This window comes from Condylura cristata, unplaced genomic scaffold (assembly GCF_000260355.1).
Source record: "Condylura cristata isolate star-nosed mole 26May11 unplaced genomic scaffold, ConCri1.0 scaffold00030, whole genome shotgun sequence".
Taxonomy (NCBI): Eukaryota; Metazoa; Chordata; class Mammalia; order Eulipotyphla; family Talpidae; genus Condylura; species Condylura cristata.
In genome coordinates this window covers 6,491,791-6,513,565 of record NW_004567131.1, presented here as the reverse complement: position 1 = coordinate 6,513,565, position 21,775 = coordinate 6,491,791, and the positions used below count along the sequence as shown (strand labels likewise).

Below are 21,775 nucleotides of genomic sequence, written 5' to 3'. Positions count from 1 at the left end.
TGTAGATATGTAAACTGGTACGACCATTATGCAAAGCAGTGTGGAGGTGACACAACAACAAAAAATCTCCTATGACTCAGTCATCAAACTTCTGGTTACTTATCTGAAGAATACAAAAACATTAATTTGAAGACACATGCATCCCCATGTTCATTGCAGTATTCACAATAACCAGTAACTGGAAATAAGTGCTCACTGACAGTTAAATGTTCATAAAGATGAGCTATGGGTACACAGTGGAATACTATTCAGTCCACTTCCACTTCCAGAGGTGTCACACTACCAACAATTTGGGGTTCCATAAGAGGGGAATATTTGGTTTGCTCAGCATTCCCCACTGCTGGCTTAGAGTGGCTTCTAAGGTCTAAACTGCTTTCTGGCTTCCAAAATGTTACCTCTCATACCTCCTGTTGTTGTGGCTTTATAAATCAATATCAGAATTTTATATTATCACTGCAACTGGTACATTATTTTTAAGACTTCAACACTCTTTCCCATTTTTATTGTTTCAAAATCCAAACAAGGATACCATTTTGCATTTAATTGTCATGTCTCCTTAGTCTCCTGACTTGACTTTCCTAATTTTTCATGATGATGATACTGGCTAGACATTTTGTAGAATGTCCTTCTATGTTAAGGATATGAAAAGTTAGATGCTTTTATCAGGACTAGACTCATCAGCTTTTTGAGAGAATTACACACAGTAGTAAATGACCTCATCACCTACCAGAGGTAGATTGTACATGAATCACTAATGATTACTTAGTTAAGGTAAAAAGTCCAATGATGTTTACTTTTATAAGACAGTGCTGTTAGGTAGATAAGGCTATTCTATACTTCCTCCACCCTCCAATAAAGGCTTAACTACTTGAAAACAGACGGATACAATTTTCATAAGTAGCAAGGCTGTATCTGACCCAGTTATGGATATAGTTGCACAGTATATTTAGGGAGAACACAGATGGAAAATCAACAAACTATTCAGCTTTTATCAGAGTATCAATAATGGAAGACAAGGAAACAAAGACAATTGCTATAGTAAAGTCACAACTTCTTGCCCAGAGACCTGCTCATTTCTAAACCCAGAACATCAAATGAAGAGGTTGGGTTCCAGAGGAAGAGCTTGTGACAAGTATAGATTGTAACAATTCTCCATCCTGCTTTGTAACAATTCTCCATCCTGCTCAGAAGGAATGATATCTATTTACTTAACTATATCCTGTAGCTGTAGAAAGGGAAATAGCCAAATATTGTGAGGGAGAATCTACTAAACAGTGTGAGTCGACACCAACACCCAGAGATCTGAAGCATTATCTTGGGTAGGGGTAGGGGAGCAGGATAGTAATAAATGGAGGGCCAGTTGAGTTAGGAACATATGTAAATGCTTAGATTAAGACTGCATAAGCTGGCCCTCCCTGGTGGCGCAGCAGGTTAAAGCACAGCACTGAGAAGCTAAAGCCATTTCTGCATGAGCTCGATTCCTGCCTGCCCCGGAGGTGACCACATGGCGTGGCAGACCTCTCCTGACCTGCCCACTGCTCCCCTCAGCAGTGTACTTCATCGATCTGCCTGTTCTGCTCCCCACTCTGTCTCTGGTGAATCCTCTCACCATCCCTGAGCCTCTGGCCTGTACCCCAGTTCTGTATGTACAAATAAATAAATCTTTAAAAAAAAAAAAAAAGACTGTACAAGCTGTCATTTCTGTGTGTACATAAAACTATAGTTGAACGTACTTGGTTAGAAGCAGGATGCCTCCCATGTACCTGTGGTTTACGGGACACAGACTATGCTAGAGGTTGGACAAAAGTCTTAGTGGTATATCCTCTCTTCCCACAACCACCAGTCAAAAACAGTAAGTAATATGTTTTCTTCAGACTAAGAGAAGGCCAAAACAGTTCACATCCACAAGGACAACACATGCACAATTTTGCTCCGTGGCTGTTAACACTCCTGTCCAATGGTAATAGCCTGAAGAGATCTAAATCTAGTCATCCCATAGAATACCACTTTATTGTTATTAAACTGAGCTGGATGACAGAAATGTTCATTGGTAAAACTCGCTTTATTGGAGTATGGGAAATTCAAGTTATTTCTGTTTAGCTTCCCTGGAAAAGGAAAAACCTAATTTGATGGCTCACAGAACACCCTCAACAGTCAAAACAAAACCGGGGCAAAAATATACAACCGGTCAAGCAACTTATTTTGAGGCTTGCATAATGAGAAAGAATCTATTTTCCCTGTTTTTCTGATACAGGGTATACCACAATTGGTAAACATAAAGAAGGGCATTTCTCTATCACCAACAAATGAGGGAATGAGTTAGAATTATCACCATTTTGCAACATCTAATGAACTGATGAACCTTTGCATAGATCATCAATGCTGGCTAATAACCCAGTCAGAAACTAGACATTATGACACCTGATGGAAGGTGTCATATACCAACATGTATGAATACTGACTCCCACACTCCGCTAAAACAAAAACCTGAATCTGACTGCCTGTATCTAAAGTAAATTTACAGGAAACACAAAGGACAGAGGAGCATGTTCGGTATGAAAGGGGGTGCAAGCACAAATTTGGGAAACTCAACAGGACATAGTGCCTGTTTTCTTTATAACTACAGGGAAAAAATAGAGCACCTGGGAGAGCCTATTGTAATAAATGTATTTTAACTGGAACTTAATACAATTTTTTGCAAAAGTTGCAATTTTGCTTATTAGTAAACTATTGTCTGTTAGATGTGGTTAACAATATTTGGTGTTTAATAGTTTATTTAAAATATACACATAAAAATAAAAACATATACTACAATATCTGAATAAAAGCATAGGATGTCTAGATCACTTTAAAATAATGTGGGGAAGAGGAACATGAGAAGGATTAGGAATGACAAATTTGTCATGCAACTGCTGAAACTTGGTAGTTTTACTGTTTACTTTTTTGATTAATACTTCCTATAATAAATAATATTAAAGGATTAAAAGAAAATTCCCAATTTAGGAGAATTTAGGAGCAGCCATTTTTTCCCCTCCAGCTTAATGACCATTGAGAAGGCACTGAAAAACAAACTTTTAATACCTTTTATGTAAGTTAATAAAACAATGAGACTCAGATAAACAGAACCATGTAAAGTAAAAACAGGTGAGACTGATGTTTCCATTTCTTAATTCTTCAGCCTACATATTTAATACCTGCTGACCAAAGAGTATGCAATACATTAGGAATCAAAATATACCTGAATATGACAATTAGTTACTGTTCTGTCAAGACAGAAGGCCACTTAGCTATATAAAATTAACCTGACACTTCACTGAATAAGTTATAAGAAAGTCATTACATTTCAAAAAAATTTTCCTCTTTTATTTAAACATAAAACACAATTACAGCATGCAGGTTAACTTAAAACCTAAAATTATATGGCGTCTTCCCAAACCAATTATCTTTTACTATACTTTAAGTTCTGGAAATATACCATATTCTACTGGTGAACTCATTTCTATCACCTAAAGTCAAACTGAGAATTACACACAGTGGTTTTAAGTTAGCAAATAATTTAATTGATCACCACGAATAAATACTACTTTCTTATTTCATTGAGTCTCTCTTTTGAACCATTTATCGATACCATTCAGAGGAACATTAATATATTCATTCAGTCAAAAGACACTGCAAATTGAAATAAGTGTCAATGTTCTAGATAATCGGAAATTTGCATTTGTAAGTGCTGTGTTTAATGACCTACCATAGCAAAAAAAGCAGTTTACTGAAAACAAATTTATGAAACTTCGTACAGTTTGTGGAAATTTGAAATTATAAATAGAAAAGAAATGTTGGAATAGTTAAAAAAAATCTAACATTGTGTATTCTGAACCACATGCTAGTTAAAATTCATTGTTTGCTACACAGCACCAATACCTGTGTGTGATACATCTTACAAGAATGAAACAACCATATTCAGGCAAGAGAAAAAAATTTCTGCTTCATTTAAGAATATTGCCAAAGCAAGTTTCATTTGAAAACAAAATAGAAATGTCTCTGAATGCTGCCAAATACTTGATCATTTAGAAAACGATCTCCATAAAATGGGCCTAGTACTTTTAAAACATTTTTTAGTTAATTATACTATTTCAATCTTGCCGCAACACCAAGGTTCCATCTGAATTTTTGGAGTGTTTGTTTCGATCTGTCTTAAAAGCAAAACAATTATTTTAAAGGTTGCAGACTATAACAGTAAGGATTTTTGTCTGTTAAAAAAATAAATAAGTTTATCTTTTAAATGAAAATTATTACAAAAGTGGAAATTACAATAGAAATAGAAAAATAAGCCAATTATGATTTAAGTCCTCTATGACTCCAAATTTAATACAAATATCTGTGTATAAAACTTTTTCAAAAAGTTAATTCTGCCAGTCAGATCCTAACACAGAACTTCCAAGTTCTCCATGGACTAAGTAACCTTAAATCCCCTTTCTCTGCATATTTCTGCTAACAGTTGCAATCACCACCCTTTTCCTCAACTGATGAAGCAAAAATTGAGATCTCTTTCTATAATACTTTCAGAGCTTCCTTAAATAAATGCTGATTTAATTTAATCATGTATGAGGATAGAGTGGCAAAAATAGGTTCTATCAGTACTAACCACAAAATTGTGAACTATAACCAACAAGATAATTTAAGGATTATTAAAGACTTACAATTAAAACAAGAAATAAATTATAGTTTATGACGTAGTATAGCAGGTTAAAGACAATTCAGGGATTCCAGACCAAAATTTAAGTACGTATTCATAAATTTGTCCCACTCTTTCATACTTTCTCAACTTCCATACATTATAAATTTAGATTAACCAATACAGTACTAATAATATAAAATTGCATTTAATCTTATAATATTAATTCATATTAAGATGAGAAATTAGTATCTGTCCAACTCCTTTTATTATCTAGCAGGCTCACGACAATGAAGCAGGATATTTTCATTTTACTAAGCTATGTTGATTATAAAATCAAGAAGAGAAATATAATTCGTTTTCCTCAACTGAGACTTGCTTTTGATATTGTGAAATAATCCTATTTAAGATAGTTCAGCAACAGGCAATTTTATGAGATAACAATTAAGCAGCCTTACTCATTCTCAAATGCCTCATTAGGCAGTTTCAATGTTTCAGTACTCAGTTTTCAGAAGCAAACTCCAGCAATTGTACAAATAATTTTAACGCTGAGTCCATTTCAAGGAATTTTAAAGTACAGTACTGACATATTTTTGTGAACATGTAGTGTTGCAAGTGGTAAAATCTGAGATGTTTACCTAAATGCTCCATTTTCCCTAAAATAAGGAAGACACTCCAATAAGAAAAGAAAAATAAGAAGCGGCAGCAGCTAGGTAACTTAAACTGATATTAAAAAATAAACACACACACAAAAAAACAAGTAAAAAAGCACAATCTTATATATGGTAGAGTGAACTTGGCACAGTGAAGACAAAAAGACACAAAAGGTAAACTGTGTAAATAAATAGGGCCACAGTTGTAAACTGTCATTTTCCCATCCTACGATGCCAAAATTGCACTCTAGTTGTGTTGGGAAGCAGCAGAGTTTACAAGAAGAGTGTGTAGGAAACAGCTGTACAGGCCAGGTATAATTTATACATTAAAAAAGTTATAATTCTACAATTCCCAGCGGGTAGAGGTTATACATTGACTGATTCTATTTGATATTATGTCCTCTTCACACTTCAATAACTTTCAACACCTGAAAATGAAAGAAAATAAAGGATATACTTTTATTTCTATAAAACTTGAGAATATCATGAAAAGCATTAACAAACAAATAAGACCAATAGTTTAAAAACATTTAGTCAACAAGGCCTCCCTGGTGGTACAAGAGATTAAATTGCAGCATTATGAAGCCACTTAAAAACAGCTTAAAAAAACAAAGAACTCCAAACATTTAGCTAACAGCTTTGACAATTTTCTGCAAAATGAAAAAGATGAAAACATGATTTGATTTCTTCTTTGATTACTTCTCTAAAGTAGCTCTGTTTATGGGCAGAACAAGTTTAAGAAAAGGCAGGGACAGTCTTTTTTTTAAAGATTTGTTAATTTATGCATATAAGAACTGGGGTACAGGCCAGAGGTGCAGGGGTTGAGAGGATTCACCAGAAATGTGTGCAGAACAAGCATATCAACTGAAGTACACTGCTGAGGAGAGTAGTGGGCAGGATAGGAGAGGTCTGCTACACTATCTTTCTGGACAGGGATCAAATTCATGCTACAGTGGCTGCAGATAGCTTCACAGTGCTGTGCTTTAACCTTTAACTCATCATGCCACCAGGGAGGGGCCAAAAGACAGGGACCTTTTTAAAGATAAGGATTACTACTGGGAGTACTGTTACTATTGGGAGGGATAGGGAAAGAGCTATTGGAGAGCTAGGGATAAACAAGAGGTACATTTCATAGACAGAGAAGCATTATCTTTGGAAGATGTTACTAAGAGGCTCATTCTTACATTAAACTGCCAAGCTATCTACATATTTAGAAAACTCAACCTGTTTAAAGTATTATGCAAACTAGGCCAGTCATTTAAAATGAAGTACTGAGGATATCAGTATTAATAGTGTTTTGAACAGTATTCAAAAAGTGTTTTGAAATATTTAATAATGAAAAATTTCTCTACAAAATACTTCATTTTTGTATCCTTTAAATTACTCATATCCTCACCAATAATGATTTAGGACTGACTGATATGAGTTAAAAATAAAACCAAATCACTATCCTTTAGAGAACAATCAAATACAACTATAACAATCACACTCTTATAATACTTCAAATCTAGAAAACCTAGTTTATAGTTAGGTTAGTTATCTCCCACACAAAATTGCTGTCATGCTGGCATCAGCATTCTACCTTTAAGTGAAAGTTAAGCTAGACAAATACCTTGGCTTATCCTCCCTGTAAGTGAGGTATGAATTAAAAGTTTACATAGTTAATTTTAATGTGAAGACAATATCCAGAAAGGACAAACCTTAATCTATAGCCATTATTTGTTTTGTAAAAAAACCCCATTACCCACCCTCCACTTCCAGAAAGACAGCTTGTAGCTATAAAATACCCATTCTGTACTAGGTAACAACACCTTAAACTCGTGTAATCTCAAAAGCTACTTCTATCTTTGAATAAAAAAGGGGCTCAAAAAGTTATTTTACCAATGGGGGGAAAACATAGGCTACCTCTGACTGGTAGGACAACCAGTTATTTTATGTCTAACGTGGTCAACATTAAGCATATATTACCTATCATGTAGTCTTGTTCAAAATGTTTATACTGAATCTAATAAATGCTTTCAATATATAGGGAACAACTACATAGAGATACAATCAAACACATTTAAAAGGTGGCAAAATAATCATTTCGATAAATCAATGTCACTGAAAAGGGACATTATTTGAAATTAAGACATAAGGAATATATCCAAATGCAAACAATGGTCCTGCATTGTACCTTGGTTTAGATAAACCAGCTGTAAAGGACTTACAAAAAAATTGCATTGGCCTTAGGCAATGATTTAAAAAATATTTTGTTAAAAAAGTAGTGATAGGGCCCTCCCTGGTGGCGCAGCAGGTTAAAGCACAGCACTAAGAAGCTTAAAGCAAGGCTTCCGCATCAGTTCGATTCCCGCCTGCCCCGGAGGTGACCACATGGCGCAGCAGACCTTTCCTGACCCGCCTGCTGCTCCGCTCAGCCGTGTACTTCATCGATCTGCCTGCTCTGCTCCCCGCTCTGTCTCTGGTGAATCCTCTCACCCTCCACATCTCTGGCCTATACCCCAGTTCTATATGAATAAATAAATAAAACTTTAAAAAAATAAGTAGTGATAAAGGACTGATCACAAAAATATATGGAGAACTGATGAAACTCAACAAAAATAAAGTAAACAACCCCATCAAAAAATGGGCAGAAGAGCTAAAAAGACACTTCTCCAAAGAGGAAATGTAGATGGCCAACAAGCATATGAAAAAATGTTCAACATCACTCGTAATAAGGGAGATGCAAATTAAAACCACAATGAGATACCACCTCACCCCAGTGAGAATGGCACATCTTCAAACAACTAGCAACAACAAATGTTGGCGAGGATGTGGAGAAAAAGGAACTCTCCTGCACTGCTAGTGGGAAGGCAAACTAGTACAACCACTATGGAAAACTGTTTGGAGATTCCTCAAACTGCTAAACATGGAGCTTCCCTACGACCCAGCAATCCCACTCCTAGGTATCTACCCAAAAGACACAAAAACACTGATTGAAAAAGATACTTGTACCCCCATGTTTATTGCTGCTTTATTTACAATTGGAAAAACATGGAAGCAGCCCAAATGCCCAAAAGTAGATGACTGGATAAAAAAGATGTGGTACATATATACAATGGAATATTACTCAGCAACCAAAAAAGAGAAACACATGTCTTTTGCAGCAACTTGGATGGAGCTGGAAAAGATCATGCTTAGCGAGGTAAGCCAGAAAGAGAAAGAAAAATACCAGATGGTTTCACTCATAGCAGGAGTATAATGGACCAGGCGAGAAAATAACAAAAATAATGAACAACCATATACCAGAGACATTTTGCGGGGGTGGAGTGGGGAATGGGATCAAAAACAGGGGGGTGGGGAGGGAAATGCACAGGATTATGGTGATGGCACACGGGTGACTTGGTGATGGGAAACCCACGGGGATTACAATTGAGGTGGAAAAAAAATGTACAAAATGATGTAAAAATAAAGTTTTGTAATAAAAAAAAATTTTGTTAATGTGATTGATTTACTGTGACTGGAAAGGAAAGGAAATATGTTATAGGTCATGAATTCATAATTCATTTTTATGCTGAGGAACCTTAAAAGGAGTCAAAATGAAAAATGAAAGCAATTATTTTTAAAAACTGGGTAATGTTTGTAAAAGTAGAAATAACAAGATCCAAATTTTGAAGCAACCCAAAGTCCATGCTCTTTTCACCTCATATAACTATCTTTTAAATCCTATATTGTATAGACAAATAATTATATTGAAATTATTAGAAGGCACTATGAAGTTATCCGCAGCCACTATAGCAGGAGTTCGATCGATCCCCAGCCAGACAGCTGAACCACATGGCATGGCAGACCCTTCCTGTCTCACCTACTGTTCCTCTCAGCAGTGTATTTCAGTCAATCTGCCTGTTCTGCTCCCTACTCTGTTTCTGGTGAATCCTCTCACCCCCTGTACTTCTGGCATAAATAAATAAATCTTAAAAAAAAAAAAAATTATTAGAAATGTGAACTATCCAGAAAATTGCTTAATCCTCTATTCAAACTGAGAGACAATGTTATACCATTGTCAAAGTAGAAAGAACAAAAATTAAAATAAATTGACTTTAGTTTCTGACAGAAATAGTTAATCATTTGTTTTTAGCTTCTGTCTATACATGTGGGATTTCCTAAAGACTTAAAATCTGAGTTCCTGCCATATGATAAAATACTAAGATTATTAACTAATAGATCATGCTATAGAAGGAATTGCTAAGTAATGATAGCAAAAGCAGCATATGTGTAACAGGACTAGCATGTTACAAATTATCAATAGTTTAACCCTTGTATTTAAAATTTATGAAATGTAAAGATCTTCACAATAAATTCAAAATATATTGGGTGATAGCTCTGGATAATTATCTTCAACTTTCTAATATTCTTTGTCATCTAGAGGGAACAGGTTTTAACTGTACAGTTAAAAATAAACATAAGCTCATAAATCTGTTAAAAGAAATCATAGTAGGCAAATGGTAAAGGAATTAATTCATTAAAAGAGAAAATAAGTGGGTATATAAATACGAGAAACTCTAACTTGATTAATAAATCAATGAAATATTTATTTGGAACTTATAAACTTAAGAACAACTAATATTCAATGTTATAAAAATAGAATAAAATGTTAACAAATATGCAATTTGGTGTAGCCTATGTACAGAGCAATATGTTCACATTTTAAGAACATTTAAAATGTTCACTTTCCTTCGAATTCCAGTTCTGGCAATCTTTTGGAAATAATATCAAAGGTAAGAAGGGGTAAAGATTTTCACACTTCATATTTCATATGTGGAAATTTTAAGTTGGAAAAATTAACACACTTAGTTACATGTTCATTGAAGACAGTTATAAACCATGGTATATCCGTTAGAACATCAAAAGTTCTAAAATCAAATAGTAGGTTAAAGACATTAAGAACATAAAATTAAACATATAATATGATCTGAACTGTAAAAATAGATGAAATGTTTAAAAACCAATGGTGGAATATTTTTATTTGTAACTGTAATTCAAAAGCCAGATATACTACAAACCTGTGGGTAAAGTGTACAGCTTACACTTGTTTGCCGCCTCCACCTCGTACTGCCACTGGCTGGCTATTCTGAACAAATGCGCCTCCTCCTCGAATTGCACCTGGATGAGTTGGAGAAGCTGCTGGATGCTGCCCTGGACGAATGGGTTTAGCTAAAATGAAAAACAAAAACTAATTTTAAAATAAATCTTAAAACACTGACCGCAATGACTTTTTAGGTCTCTATTCACAATTTTCCAAATGTTCTGTTTTATTTTGCTTTTTGTTTCTCATTAATTCCTTTTCTTTTTTTTTCAATTATATAATTTTCTTCAGGATCTATATAATCCTTAGCCTATTAAAGACCTTATCCTGTGTCAATGTTATTCTTCAGGACAATATACTGCTTGATGACTTACTTCTGTTTTAATAACAGTGCTCTATATAGCTTCTTCTGACTCTAATCTTTCTTATTTGCTTGCCTAGTTCTTTTTATTGAATTCTGTCCTTTTAATGTGGTTATTCTTCACTTCTGCAGTAAGCCAACAATGGTACTCTTTGCTGAGTTAGAAAATAAAGACAGATATACCTTAACAACATATAATAAATCAGACTGCATGCAAGTACACGGCAACATTCAAACAAAGCAAGGCTTAAAGGTTTTAATGTGCCCTACTAACCAATTTGTGCTGAATGTCCTCTTCTGGCCATATTCTTTGACCTCACTGCTTCCTTTATACGATCAACTTCTTGCTGGTAACGTTTGCGATCACGGGATGCATTTTCTTTGGCTTCTTTCAGTGCTGACTCCAAAGCTTTCACCCTCTCTGCTGTAGCTCTTAGTCGCTTTTCCAACTTAGGAAGCTCACAGCGAAGATCTGCATTATCACGTACCAACTAAGGGACATAAAGAAAACAGGATTCTAGCTTTAACAGTATAATTTGAGAAAATATGAGCATTTTATAATTCCTCTTTAGAAAGTAAATTTTAAGTTTTCCATTTAGACAGAAAAATGCAAGGTGTGTGTGTGTGTGTATAAAAATTATACATGTTTCTCATGATATAATTTCACTTGATTTTTGTTTTGGACATGAGTAAAATGTTCTTACCCTCTACGAGGCAATGATAATAACTTATAACTCAGTGTTATTAATTTTTTGCAGGAAAATGCTAACCTGTTGGAAATGGGTATCATTTTATACAGTGAGAACCACAAATAAACATAAAATTGGCAAGCCTTTAATACATTTTTCAACAAAGACTACAATTTTTTTTATCTTATTCTAGTGCAAATATCAGGTTTACATTAGAACTTGAGTATATTAACAAACACTTTGAAATTATTAACTCATTAAGTCATAATAAAAGAAAAAACAAAGCATTACTTTTTGAAAAGTATGACCTGCTTCAAAATATAGATTTCATATTTGAGGCACTGAATATAAAAGTATCTTAACTACAAAGACTTACTTAGCAGAGACAAATTATCATGATAAATAAAGAAAACAGACATGTGAAATCCAAAGAACAAACACACTCTTTCACTGACCTTACAGTTACAATATAACCCCCCCCCCAAAAAAAACTGCTGGTGGTTTCTTTAGTTAGTTAGTTGCTTGATCAAATAATGGAAAGGCTCAGGTATGAAAATTCCTTAGGATTCTGATTCAAATAGTTGCCATTCTTCAATTGTTTAATTTTTACAATGTTGCAGCTACCACAAAATAGCCTTTTTCGTACCTGTTTGTGCACTTTAGTGAGCTGTTCAAGATTATTTTCAAGAAAGGAGATTTTCTGCTTTTGAGCAGCACTGCCTCCAGTGTCATCAGAATCAATTTCAGCACTCTAGAAAAGGTTGATAAATACTATGAAAAAATTTAAAATAAACAATAATCTAAGTTCACACAAAACTGACAGTACAAATTTATTATTTCACTTACAAAGAATTCCAGAGAGTAAGCACAATTTATACAAATTCTACTACAATTGTATTACCTTTTTAACTCTGGTGGCAAGGTCCTGAACAAACAGTTTCCTCAAGTTGTGTAAAGTCTGAAGTTCTTTAGCCTAGAATAAAAAATGGCAGTGACTCTGGAATTCCAATTTCAAATTTAGTATAACAAAGGTGAGGGTTGAAGGGGAATCCATCACATATTCCCCAATCCTATTGATTTTTCAAGTTTTTCCTTACCACTGTCTCCTCCAAACCCTTTAAGTCTTGTCTTGCTTGTTCTCGTCTATCTTGCATAACTCTAAACAGTGAAAGAATATACAAAATATATTTTTAACTTTGCATAAAATCCTAGTTTTAAGCAGAATAATTAAATCAAAAATTTTTTTCTTTGAAAAGATCAATTCTTACATTCAAATGAGATGTTAGCCCATGTATCTTTCAAATAAATTTTGGTCTTATAAGTTTCATCTATAATTTATTTATATTTTAGAATATGGGATATATTTAGATATGGGATACATATAGGATAATACATAAATAGCAAGAGTGCTGAGATTGGTTCTCATGACCCTGAAGGCAGTGTTTATCCCATGTAATTCTGACTTAACTGGAATTACAGATGCTAAAAATTATCAGACTAAGATATTTTACATTAAAATTATTATGAACAAAATTATGGTAAAGATTTAGGAAAATCTTTGTAAAATCAACTGTGATGGTCCTGATTGTGTGACCATCTAATAAAAGCATTTACAAACTGTCTCATAAATTCAAGGTATGTGAAAAATTATGATCAAAACACTTCACCCACCCAGATTCTAAAAAACAGAACATCTGACTATGCTCTCTCTCTATCAGTAAATTATTAAAAAATAGCAAAACCAATGCTCAAAAGGTAAGGTTTAATCAATAATGTTCTTGAATCTTGACAACAAAAGAAATCAAAGACTTTACCGTCACCAAACTACAAGAATATATCACAAATGTCTGTGAATAAATCAAACCTACTCAAAAGGTGTAAGAAAACTATAATTTAGCAGTAAAAAGTATACCCACTAGATTTATAAAAACCAATGCCTTCAATCCTGATTTACTTTAAAAAATAATATAACAGTTTATTTTTATACTTTTAAATTTTAAACCTGAATTATAAAATTTACTCACGTAAGTTCATGTAGTTTCCTGCTCTTTTCTTGATCTACACCTTTCAACTTCTCATGTTCTACTCTCAGACGTTCCTGCTCTAACATCATTTTCTGGTTTTGGCTAAAAAAAAAAAGGGGGGGGGGAAGAAGGGGGGAATGCATCAACATCTCATTTCCTGAAAGGTGTCATCATGATTTTAGAGGTAGACCTCCAATTCCTAGAATTTCTATATTCTATGATTTTTTTTACATCATTCTTCATTTTTGTGCAATGTATATTTTTTCATCTTGGCTGTAATCCCTGTGAACTTCCCATCACCAATTCACCCATGTGCCAAATACAATAGGCCCATGTGCTCTTGCCACACTTGTTTTGATCCTACTCCCCTCTCAACCCCCATAGAATGTCTCTGGCTTATAGCTGTTTGTTGATTTTAATTTTTTACTTTATTACAATTACTACCCTGCACATCCCTTACACTTCTGCTATGAATGAAATCATTTGGTATTTTTTGTTTTCTTTCTGGCTTACTTCACTAAACACGATCCTTTCCAGTTCTATTCATGTTGCCACAAATGTCATGAGTTTATCTTTTTGACTGCTGGGTAATATTCTATTGCGTATATGTACCACATCTTCTTGATCCAGTCATCTATTTTTGGGCATTTGGGTTAATTCCACATCTTCCTTATTGTAAATAATGCTACAATAAACATCAGGGTGCAGATGTCCTTCTGAATTAATGTTTGTGTGTCCTTTGGGCAGTGAGAATGGCTTCTCATAGTGGTTCTGATTTGTAATTCTCTTCTTATGAGTGATATGAAACATTTTAGAAATTCTATACTGTATACATATGTTTATGGAGTAAGGAAAATGTCTTAAGGTAAACTTGGAAAACAACTTCTGTTAAAATGAAACCTTACAATTTCCAATAAGCTCTTTTTTAAAGAATATTTTTAAAAAAGGCCCCCTGGGCCCTCCCTGGTGACGCAGCGGATTAAAACACTAAGATGCTAAAACCACTTCAGCATAAGTTTGATTCCCGCCTGCCCCGGAGGTGACCACATGGCGTGGCAACTCTCCTAACCTGCCCGCTGCTCCCCTCAGCAGTGTACTTCGTTGACCTGCCTGCCTGTTCTGCTCCCCACTCTGTCTCTGGTGAATCCTCTCACCCTCTGCATTTCTGGCTTGTACCCCAGTTTTGTATGAATAAATAAATCTTAAAAAAAAGGTCCTCCCTGTTGGCACAATAGGTTAAAGTGCAGCCCTACAAAGCTAGCTGCAACAGCTTTAGCTTGAGTTCAATCCCTGTCCAGGGAGGTGACCCACATGACTCAGAGGCCCTCTCCTTGTCCTTCCTGCTTCTCCCCTCAGCAATGTACTTTGTCAATCTGTCTGTTCTGATCCCCGCTCTGTCTCTGGTGAATCCTCTCACTGCCCCTGCACCTCTAGCCTACACCCCAGTTCTATATGCATAGGTGGATAAATCTTTAAAAAATATATATGGGGGCGTTCTTGTATAGTAATGATTAACATTCTTTTTACTAACAGTTACATCAAAAGACTTATGAAACATCTTTAAAATTTTAAGTTTCGGGGGGATGATGTCCACAGCCACCTTGCAGTCCTGGTACTAGACCCTGGACCAACAACAGAAGTTCCAACCAGAACAGAGCAAATCTAAAAGCAAACAAAAGAGAGAAAAATATAGTCAAGCAAGTCCTCAGGGGAACAATATATCAAAGACAGAGAATAAGTGTCCAGGACCCAATGACAAAGACATGGAAGACCTTCTAGTCCTATCAGACACAGAATTCAAAATTGTGAGACTTGAGAAAGTCAAAGAATTTGAAGAATGCAAAGAAAACAATAGTTTAGATATATGCAGGGAAACTCGGCCATGAGAAACACAATCAAGGACCATAAAGATGGAAACTGAAACTTTAAGTAAGGAAAAAAAAAACAAATTGCAGGATGTAAAATAATCAATGGAAGAGATGAACAATTCTGGAGAAAGCTAAGGAAGTAGAACAGATCAAATGGAAAACTGAATAGTGACCTCAAGACATGAAGGACACACTTCAAAATTATCTGACACCAGGAGAAAAAAAAGGAAATATAAGAATCAAAGTATCCCAGAAGAGAGAGAAAAGGGTTTAAAGTCTATTTAAAGAAATAATGGAAGAAAAATCCCCAAACTTGCAGAAGAAAATAAACATACAAATACAGGAAGCTAAAAAAACCATCAAGTTACTTAAATAAAGAGACCTAGAGTAAGACATATAAAACTACCGAGAGTCCAAGACAGAAAAAATAGTGAAGCTAATGAAGGGGAAGTATATAACCTATAAGGGAAGGTTCATTAGACTAACATCAGACTACTCTGAAGAAACTCTGGGCAAGAGGAGAAAGCCCTGACATATATGACACAGAGTCAGTCTAGTCAGATCAGAAAACAGAATTCAACTGCCTGCTCCTTCTAGGAAATACACCTAAGTTCCAAGAATAAACAGACTGAAAGTATTGGAAAACAATTCTAAAAGCAAATGGCACCAAAAGGCAGAAAAGGTACAGCCATAATCAGATTTCCTGCTAAAAAAAAAGGTAACAAGAGACAGGGATGGATGCTATATGATGACTCAGAAGAAATACATAAGGAAGACATAACTCTCCAATATTTACTAAATCAGACACTTACTAACAAATCTGGAAAGACAAAAGAGAAAATACATTATTGGTTGGAGACTACAATACTTCACTTTCACCAATGCACAGATCAATGAAAAAGAAAATAATTAAAGACACAACTGCCCTAAACAAAGGCTAAATTGCTTTAATAGACATTAATAAGGCACTACACCCTTACCAAGCCAAATAACATATTTTCTCAAGTGCATGTGGATCATTCTCCAGTATGGACCATATACTGGGTCATAAAACAAGTATCACCAATTTCACAAAGGCTGAATCATACCAAGTATCTTCTCTGACCAAATGGGAAGTCAACTACAAAAAGCAAGGAATTCCTCTAATAAATGAAGACTCAACAACCCATTACTACTAAAAGAGCAATGGGTCAATGAAGAAATCTACAAATAAAACAAAACAACCTGCAGACAAATGAAAAAGAGTACAAAGTCTTACAGACCACATCAAAAGCAGTGCTAAAAGGGACAATATAGCAATATAGGCCCACATCAAGCAAACAAGAATGAGCCCAAAGAAACAATCAATCTCTCATCTTAAGGAACTAGAAAAGAATAATGAAGTCCTTTGAAGACAGTGGAAGGGAATAATAAAAATTAGAGCAGAAAAGGGCAATGAAAACCAAAAGCTGGTTTTTCGCAAGAAAAACAAAAGGCATTTCTAGCTAGGATCACAAAAGGAGAAAAGCCATACAATTAGGATAAAAAAATGAAAGTGGAAAAGTATAATAGATATGGCAGCAATCCAGAGGAAAGAGATTACTAAAAGGATGAGATTACTAAAACCATTTACATGCAAACAATTTCAGCAATCAAGAGAAGGTGGATCAATTCTTAGAAGTACAAAATCATCCAAAGTTGATTAAGAAAGAAATAGAAAATTTGAACAAACCAGTTGCAAGCAAGGTAACTGAAATTGTAATCTAAACTCTCCCCTGCAAACAAAGTCCAAGATCAGACAGGAACTATAGGCAAATTCTACCAAACATTCAACCTTGAACTAATACCTATCCTGCTCAATGTCTTTCAATATTGGAGATAAGGAATACTACCAAACACATTTTACGAGGCCATCTTCTCCAAAACCAAAGAAAACTACAGACCAATTTCCCTAGTGAACATAGATGCAAAAATCCTCAATAAAATCTTAACACACTGAATACCAATAATATAAGAATTATATTAATGTGGGATTTATACCAGGGATACAGCCAAGTTAACCAACATAATCCGCCACACATCAACAAAAATCTAAAAACCATCAAAAATAGTAACAGACGCCAAAAGCATTTGAAAATCTTCAACATCCATTTATGATTAAAAACCATTCAAAAACTAGGGACAAATTAATAAAAGGCATATATAACAAACCTAAAAGTAGAGTCATTCTTAATGGTGAAATTCTGGAAGCCTTTCCTTTCCACTAAGATCTGCTAAGTGTGTCTACTCTCACCACAACTACCTAAGCACTGGAAGTTCTAGCTAGAGCAATTAGGCAAGAGGACAATATAAAAAGAATCCAAATTTGAAAGAAGTATTATTATTATTCAAGTAACAGAATAATATAGAGAACCCTAAAAAATCCACAGAAAAACGAATAAACTAGTTCAGTAAAGCGGCAGTATGTAAAAAAATCAGTACACAAAAATCAGCTGTCTTACTATATGTAAAAAATGGGCAACAAGAGTAAAATATTAAGCAAACTACCTCATCTATAACCACATCAGAAAAACATAAAAAGATATCCTGGAATAAACCTAACAAAGGGGGTGAAGGATATACAAGGAAAACTATAAGACACTGATAATGGAAAGATAGAAGACTAAAGACACAAAGCTATAATAAGCTCATAGATCAGAAGAATAAAGGTCAAGATGGCCTTCTTAGTCAATGACTCAGTAATTACACTCCGAGATATCTATCCCAAAAAAAAAACAGAAAACTCTACTTTGAAAGGAAATCTGTACTTCTTTGTTATAACAAAACTAGTTACAATAGTGATGACAGTAAAACAACCTAGATGCCCCAAAACAGATGGATAAAATACTTGGATGTAAGCCCTAAAACCATAAAATACATAGGAGAAAACACAGGAAAAATGTTCCAAGACATAAACTTCAAATATCTTCACAGATTTATTACCAATAGCAAGGAAAACAGAAGAGACTATAAACAATTGGGAATAAATCAAGGTAAAAAGTTTATGCACAGCAAGAGGCTGTAATTGAAACAGCGACACCCTACTGAATAGAAAAAAATATGTGCTTATCATACTTTTGATGAGGTTAATAGCAAAGATTTATAAAGAACTCACAAAAAGAAAATAAATAACCCAAACAAAAACTGGGCAGATTAACTAAACACACATTTCTCCAAAGAAAACATAGCTGGCCAGTAAGCACATAAAATGCTCAACATCATTTATCAGAAAAATGCAAATCAAAACAGAAATGAGATACCACCTGACACCAGTGAGAATGGCCCATATGAAAAATACCAGAAACAATAAATGCTGCTGAGGGTATGGAGAAAAGGCGACTCTTGCATTGTTGTTGGGGATGTAGACTAGTGCAGCCCTTCTGGGAAGCAGTGTGGATATTTCTCAAAACACTAAAAATGGATTTATCATATGACTCAGTAATTACACTCCTAATATCTAACCCCCCCCACAAAAAACACAGAAAACTCTACTTTGAAAGGAAATCTGCACTTCTATGTTTATAACAAAACTACTTACAATAGCTGTGATAGTAAAACCACCTAGATGCCCCAAAACAGATGGCTCAACAACATGTGGTATATATACACAATTTATATGTACACAATGGAATATTACTCAGAAATTCAAAAAAATACCCATGCTATTTGCAACATAGATGGAGCTGAAATGGATTATAGCAAGTGAAGTAAGTCAGAAGGAAGATAAATTACAGGATGGTGTCACTGATATGTAATAAAGAAAAACCAAACAAAGGGTCAAACAAAGACAAACTTTAAAAGGAATATTTGAAAACTGACCACTGACTTTGGCTTTCAGAGGGGTGAAAACAAGGAACTGTAGGGGGTAGAATTCAATAGATTTTAGTGGAGGAGTATGGGTGCTCTGGTAGAGGGAAGGCTACAGTGACTACAACTGTGTATAGTGTGGGAACACCATACTGTCAAAACACTACCAAGGATGTAAAATTATAGTACTTCAACAACTAAAAAAAAATAAAAAATAAAAAAAAATTGAGGGCTCTCCCTGGTGGTGCAATGGGTTAAAGCACCGCAATATGAAGCTCTTTGAAGCTACTTCAGCATGAGCTTGATCCCAGGCCAGGGAGCTGACCCACATGGCATGGCAGAGGTCTCCTGACCCACTCACTGCTCCCACAGCAGTGCATTTCAGTAGCTCTGCCTGTCCTGTTCCCCACTGTTTCTGGTGAATCCTCTCACCCACCACACCTGTGGCCTGTACTGCAGTTCTGTAAGCATAAACAAATAAATCTTTAAAAAATTTATCTGGCTTCTAGGATAGCCATATCATCCGTCCTAAATATATTTCTTCCGTCCTGCCTAAGTAGTCATCTTTCTTAGTTTTTAAAATCTTAAAGAACTATATACTTACTCTTGAAGATCTGTAATCAGTTTTTCTTTTGCTTCAACTTCATCTCTCAAACTGCTGATCTGTTTTTGATGAGTTTCTCGGTGACTTTGAATCTGTTGTTCAACAGCTTGCTAAAATTATTGAAGGAAGATGCTGTTAGAACATTCAATATTATTAAAGATGTATTACCAACATTAAAATTTAATGTTACTGGAAATTTACCTTCACTTCATTTGCAGTCTGAACCTTATTTAAGTGCTCTTTTTCCATTTCATGAACTTTCTCTGTGGGTATGGAGAGAAAACAAAAGAGGACGTAAATCACTAAATTCGTCATATCAGCCAAGAAGGAAATGAGTTTTATCTGGGGATGTACTCTAGCAGTATCTGACTTTAAATTATCCAAGTACCACGCAGTAAATCTTGCTCTCAAATACAATGACTACTGACTAGTACTCTTTAGTTTTTGATATCATAATTGCCATAATTTATTTGCCCATTACTGAAACAGATGGGTATGGGGACCTTAGAGAAACGAGAGCACACGCACATCACATGCACACACACCCTTCTCCCCCCAACTCCTCTTAATTACTTTATGGGAAATTCTCTGATTAGGTACTTTCTTATTTCAAATATATTCAAAAATGTTTCAAATTTACAAAGAAATGTATTATTTGTTGCCTGTTGCAAGTTATCCAAATTCCTACCATATGCAAGTAGTGTGAGTATAAGTTAACTATAATTATACAAAGTTAAGAAAAACATAAAGATAAAACTCAGAAATAACTGGAAGCTAATACCTTGTGCTCGAAGTTGGACTAATTCCTCACCAAGGGAGTCAACAGATTCTTCCAGCTGCCTTTTCTTTTGTTCCACATTTTGAAGGTATTCAGTCAATGATTTGATTTTGGCTTCATGCTTTTGGGAAAAATACACTAACATGAAGTGAAAAAAACTCACCCACAGTTTGCTGTTAAGTATATTTTAAAGTTTTATGTATATATCTAAACATACAGTATATTTAAAGGAAATTAAATATTCACGGAACAGTTTATAGTAAAGAATTTAATAAATGAAACGGTCACCTGTATTGTTTATAACATGTGTCAACTGAGGTACAAAAGGCTAAAATATTAGATAACACAGTCTTATTGTTATATCCATCTGATGTTACCTGCCACCCTCCATGTATAACTCATATCTTGGTGAATGGCTTCAACCATTCAATTTCCAAAGCCAGAAAATTAGATCTGCAGTTTTCTCAATCCTAGTATTCTTCTAGATTCTTTAATGGTCACATCAAGTCTTGTCTTTCTAATAAACTTCTGTATTTAACATACATATTAGGCAATATAACACAGCTTAATCATATTATTATACTAAAGTAAGAGACAACTAATTGAATTAAACTTCCATTTTGATTTTAAAAACAACTTATGGAATTGATATTTCTTAAAACTTAACAATGAATAAAATGTATACTTGGCTGGTCAAAAATGAAAAACTATGTAATACATACTTGAGAGATACGAAGCTGGCATGCCGCTAATTCCTTTTCATTTTCTTCCATTTTTTTGTTGCTCTCAGTCTGTGTACCTTCTAACTGTTTGCAGCGTTTTACCAGTGTTTTCACTTCTGATTTCATTTTGCTAATGTACAGCCTTGCAACAGTGAACTCTTCATCTATCATGCCAGTTCCTTCAGGCTGCTGTGAAAAAAAGCAAAACAAAAAATTGAACCCTCATAGGAAGTGTGCAATTTTTCAAACTACTGTTTGTAAAATAAATGTTAAGGAAAATAGAGCTTAATTTTTGGCCTTCTTTCCTTTCTAAAAGGAAATATATATTCCAACAAGGGAGAAAGAAAACAAAAACACAGGGCTCTCCCCGGTGGTGTAACGGGTTATAGTGCAGCACTGCAAGGGAGCAACAGCCACCTCCGTGAGAGTTGGATCCCTAGCCCCGGAGGTGACCCACAGCACAAGGTAGACCTCTCCCAACACGCCTACAGCTCCCCTCAGCAGTGTACTTTGT

At 34.7% G+C, this 21,775-nt stretch overlaps 1 protein-coding gene across 1 annotated transcript in view; it reads right to left on the bottom strand.

The window, feature by feature from the left end:
- Nucleotides 1-3,336: 3,336 nt before the first annotated feature.
- KIF5B (kinesin family member 5B) overlaps nt 3,337-21,775 on the bottom strand; it is a 44,606-nt gene continuing 26,167 nt past the window's right edge. The window contains exons 16-26 of the mRNA XM_004691180.2: nt 21,262-21,450; nt 20,543-20,660; nt 19,963-20,024; nt 19,762-19,871; nt 13,465-13,566; nt 12,538-12,598; nt 12,342-12,413; nt 12,087-12,191; nt 11,026-11,242; nt 10,368-10,518; nt 3,337-5,753 (exon numbers count right to left, since the gene is read on the bottom strand). Of these exons, the coding sequence (XP_004691237.1) occupies nt 10,388-10,518; nt 11,026-11,242; nt 12,087-12,191; nt 12,342-12,413; nt 12,538-12,598; nt 13,465-13,566; nt 19,762-19,871; nt 19,963-20,024; nt 20,543-20,660; nt 21,262-21,450 (1,167 nt within the window). The 3' untranslated portion in view covers nt 3,337-5,753; nt 10,368-10,387. The remainder of the gene's footprint in view (nt 5,754-10,367; nt 10,519-11,025; nt 11,243-12,086; nt 12,192-12,341; nt 12,414-12,537; nt 12,599-13,464; nt 13,567-19,761; nt 19,872-19,962; nt 20,025-20,542; nt 20,661-21,261; nt 21,451-21,775) is intronic.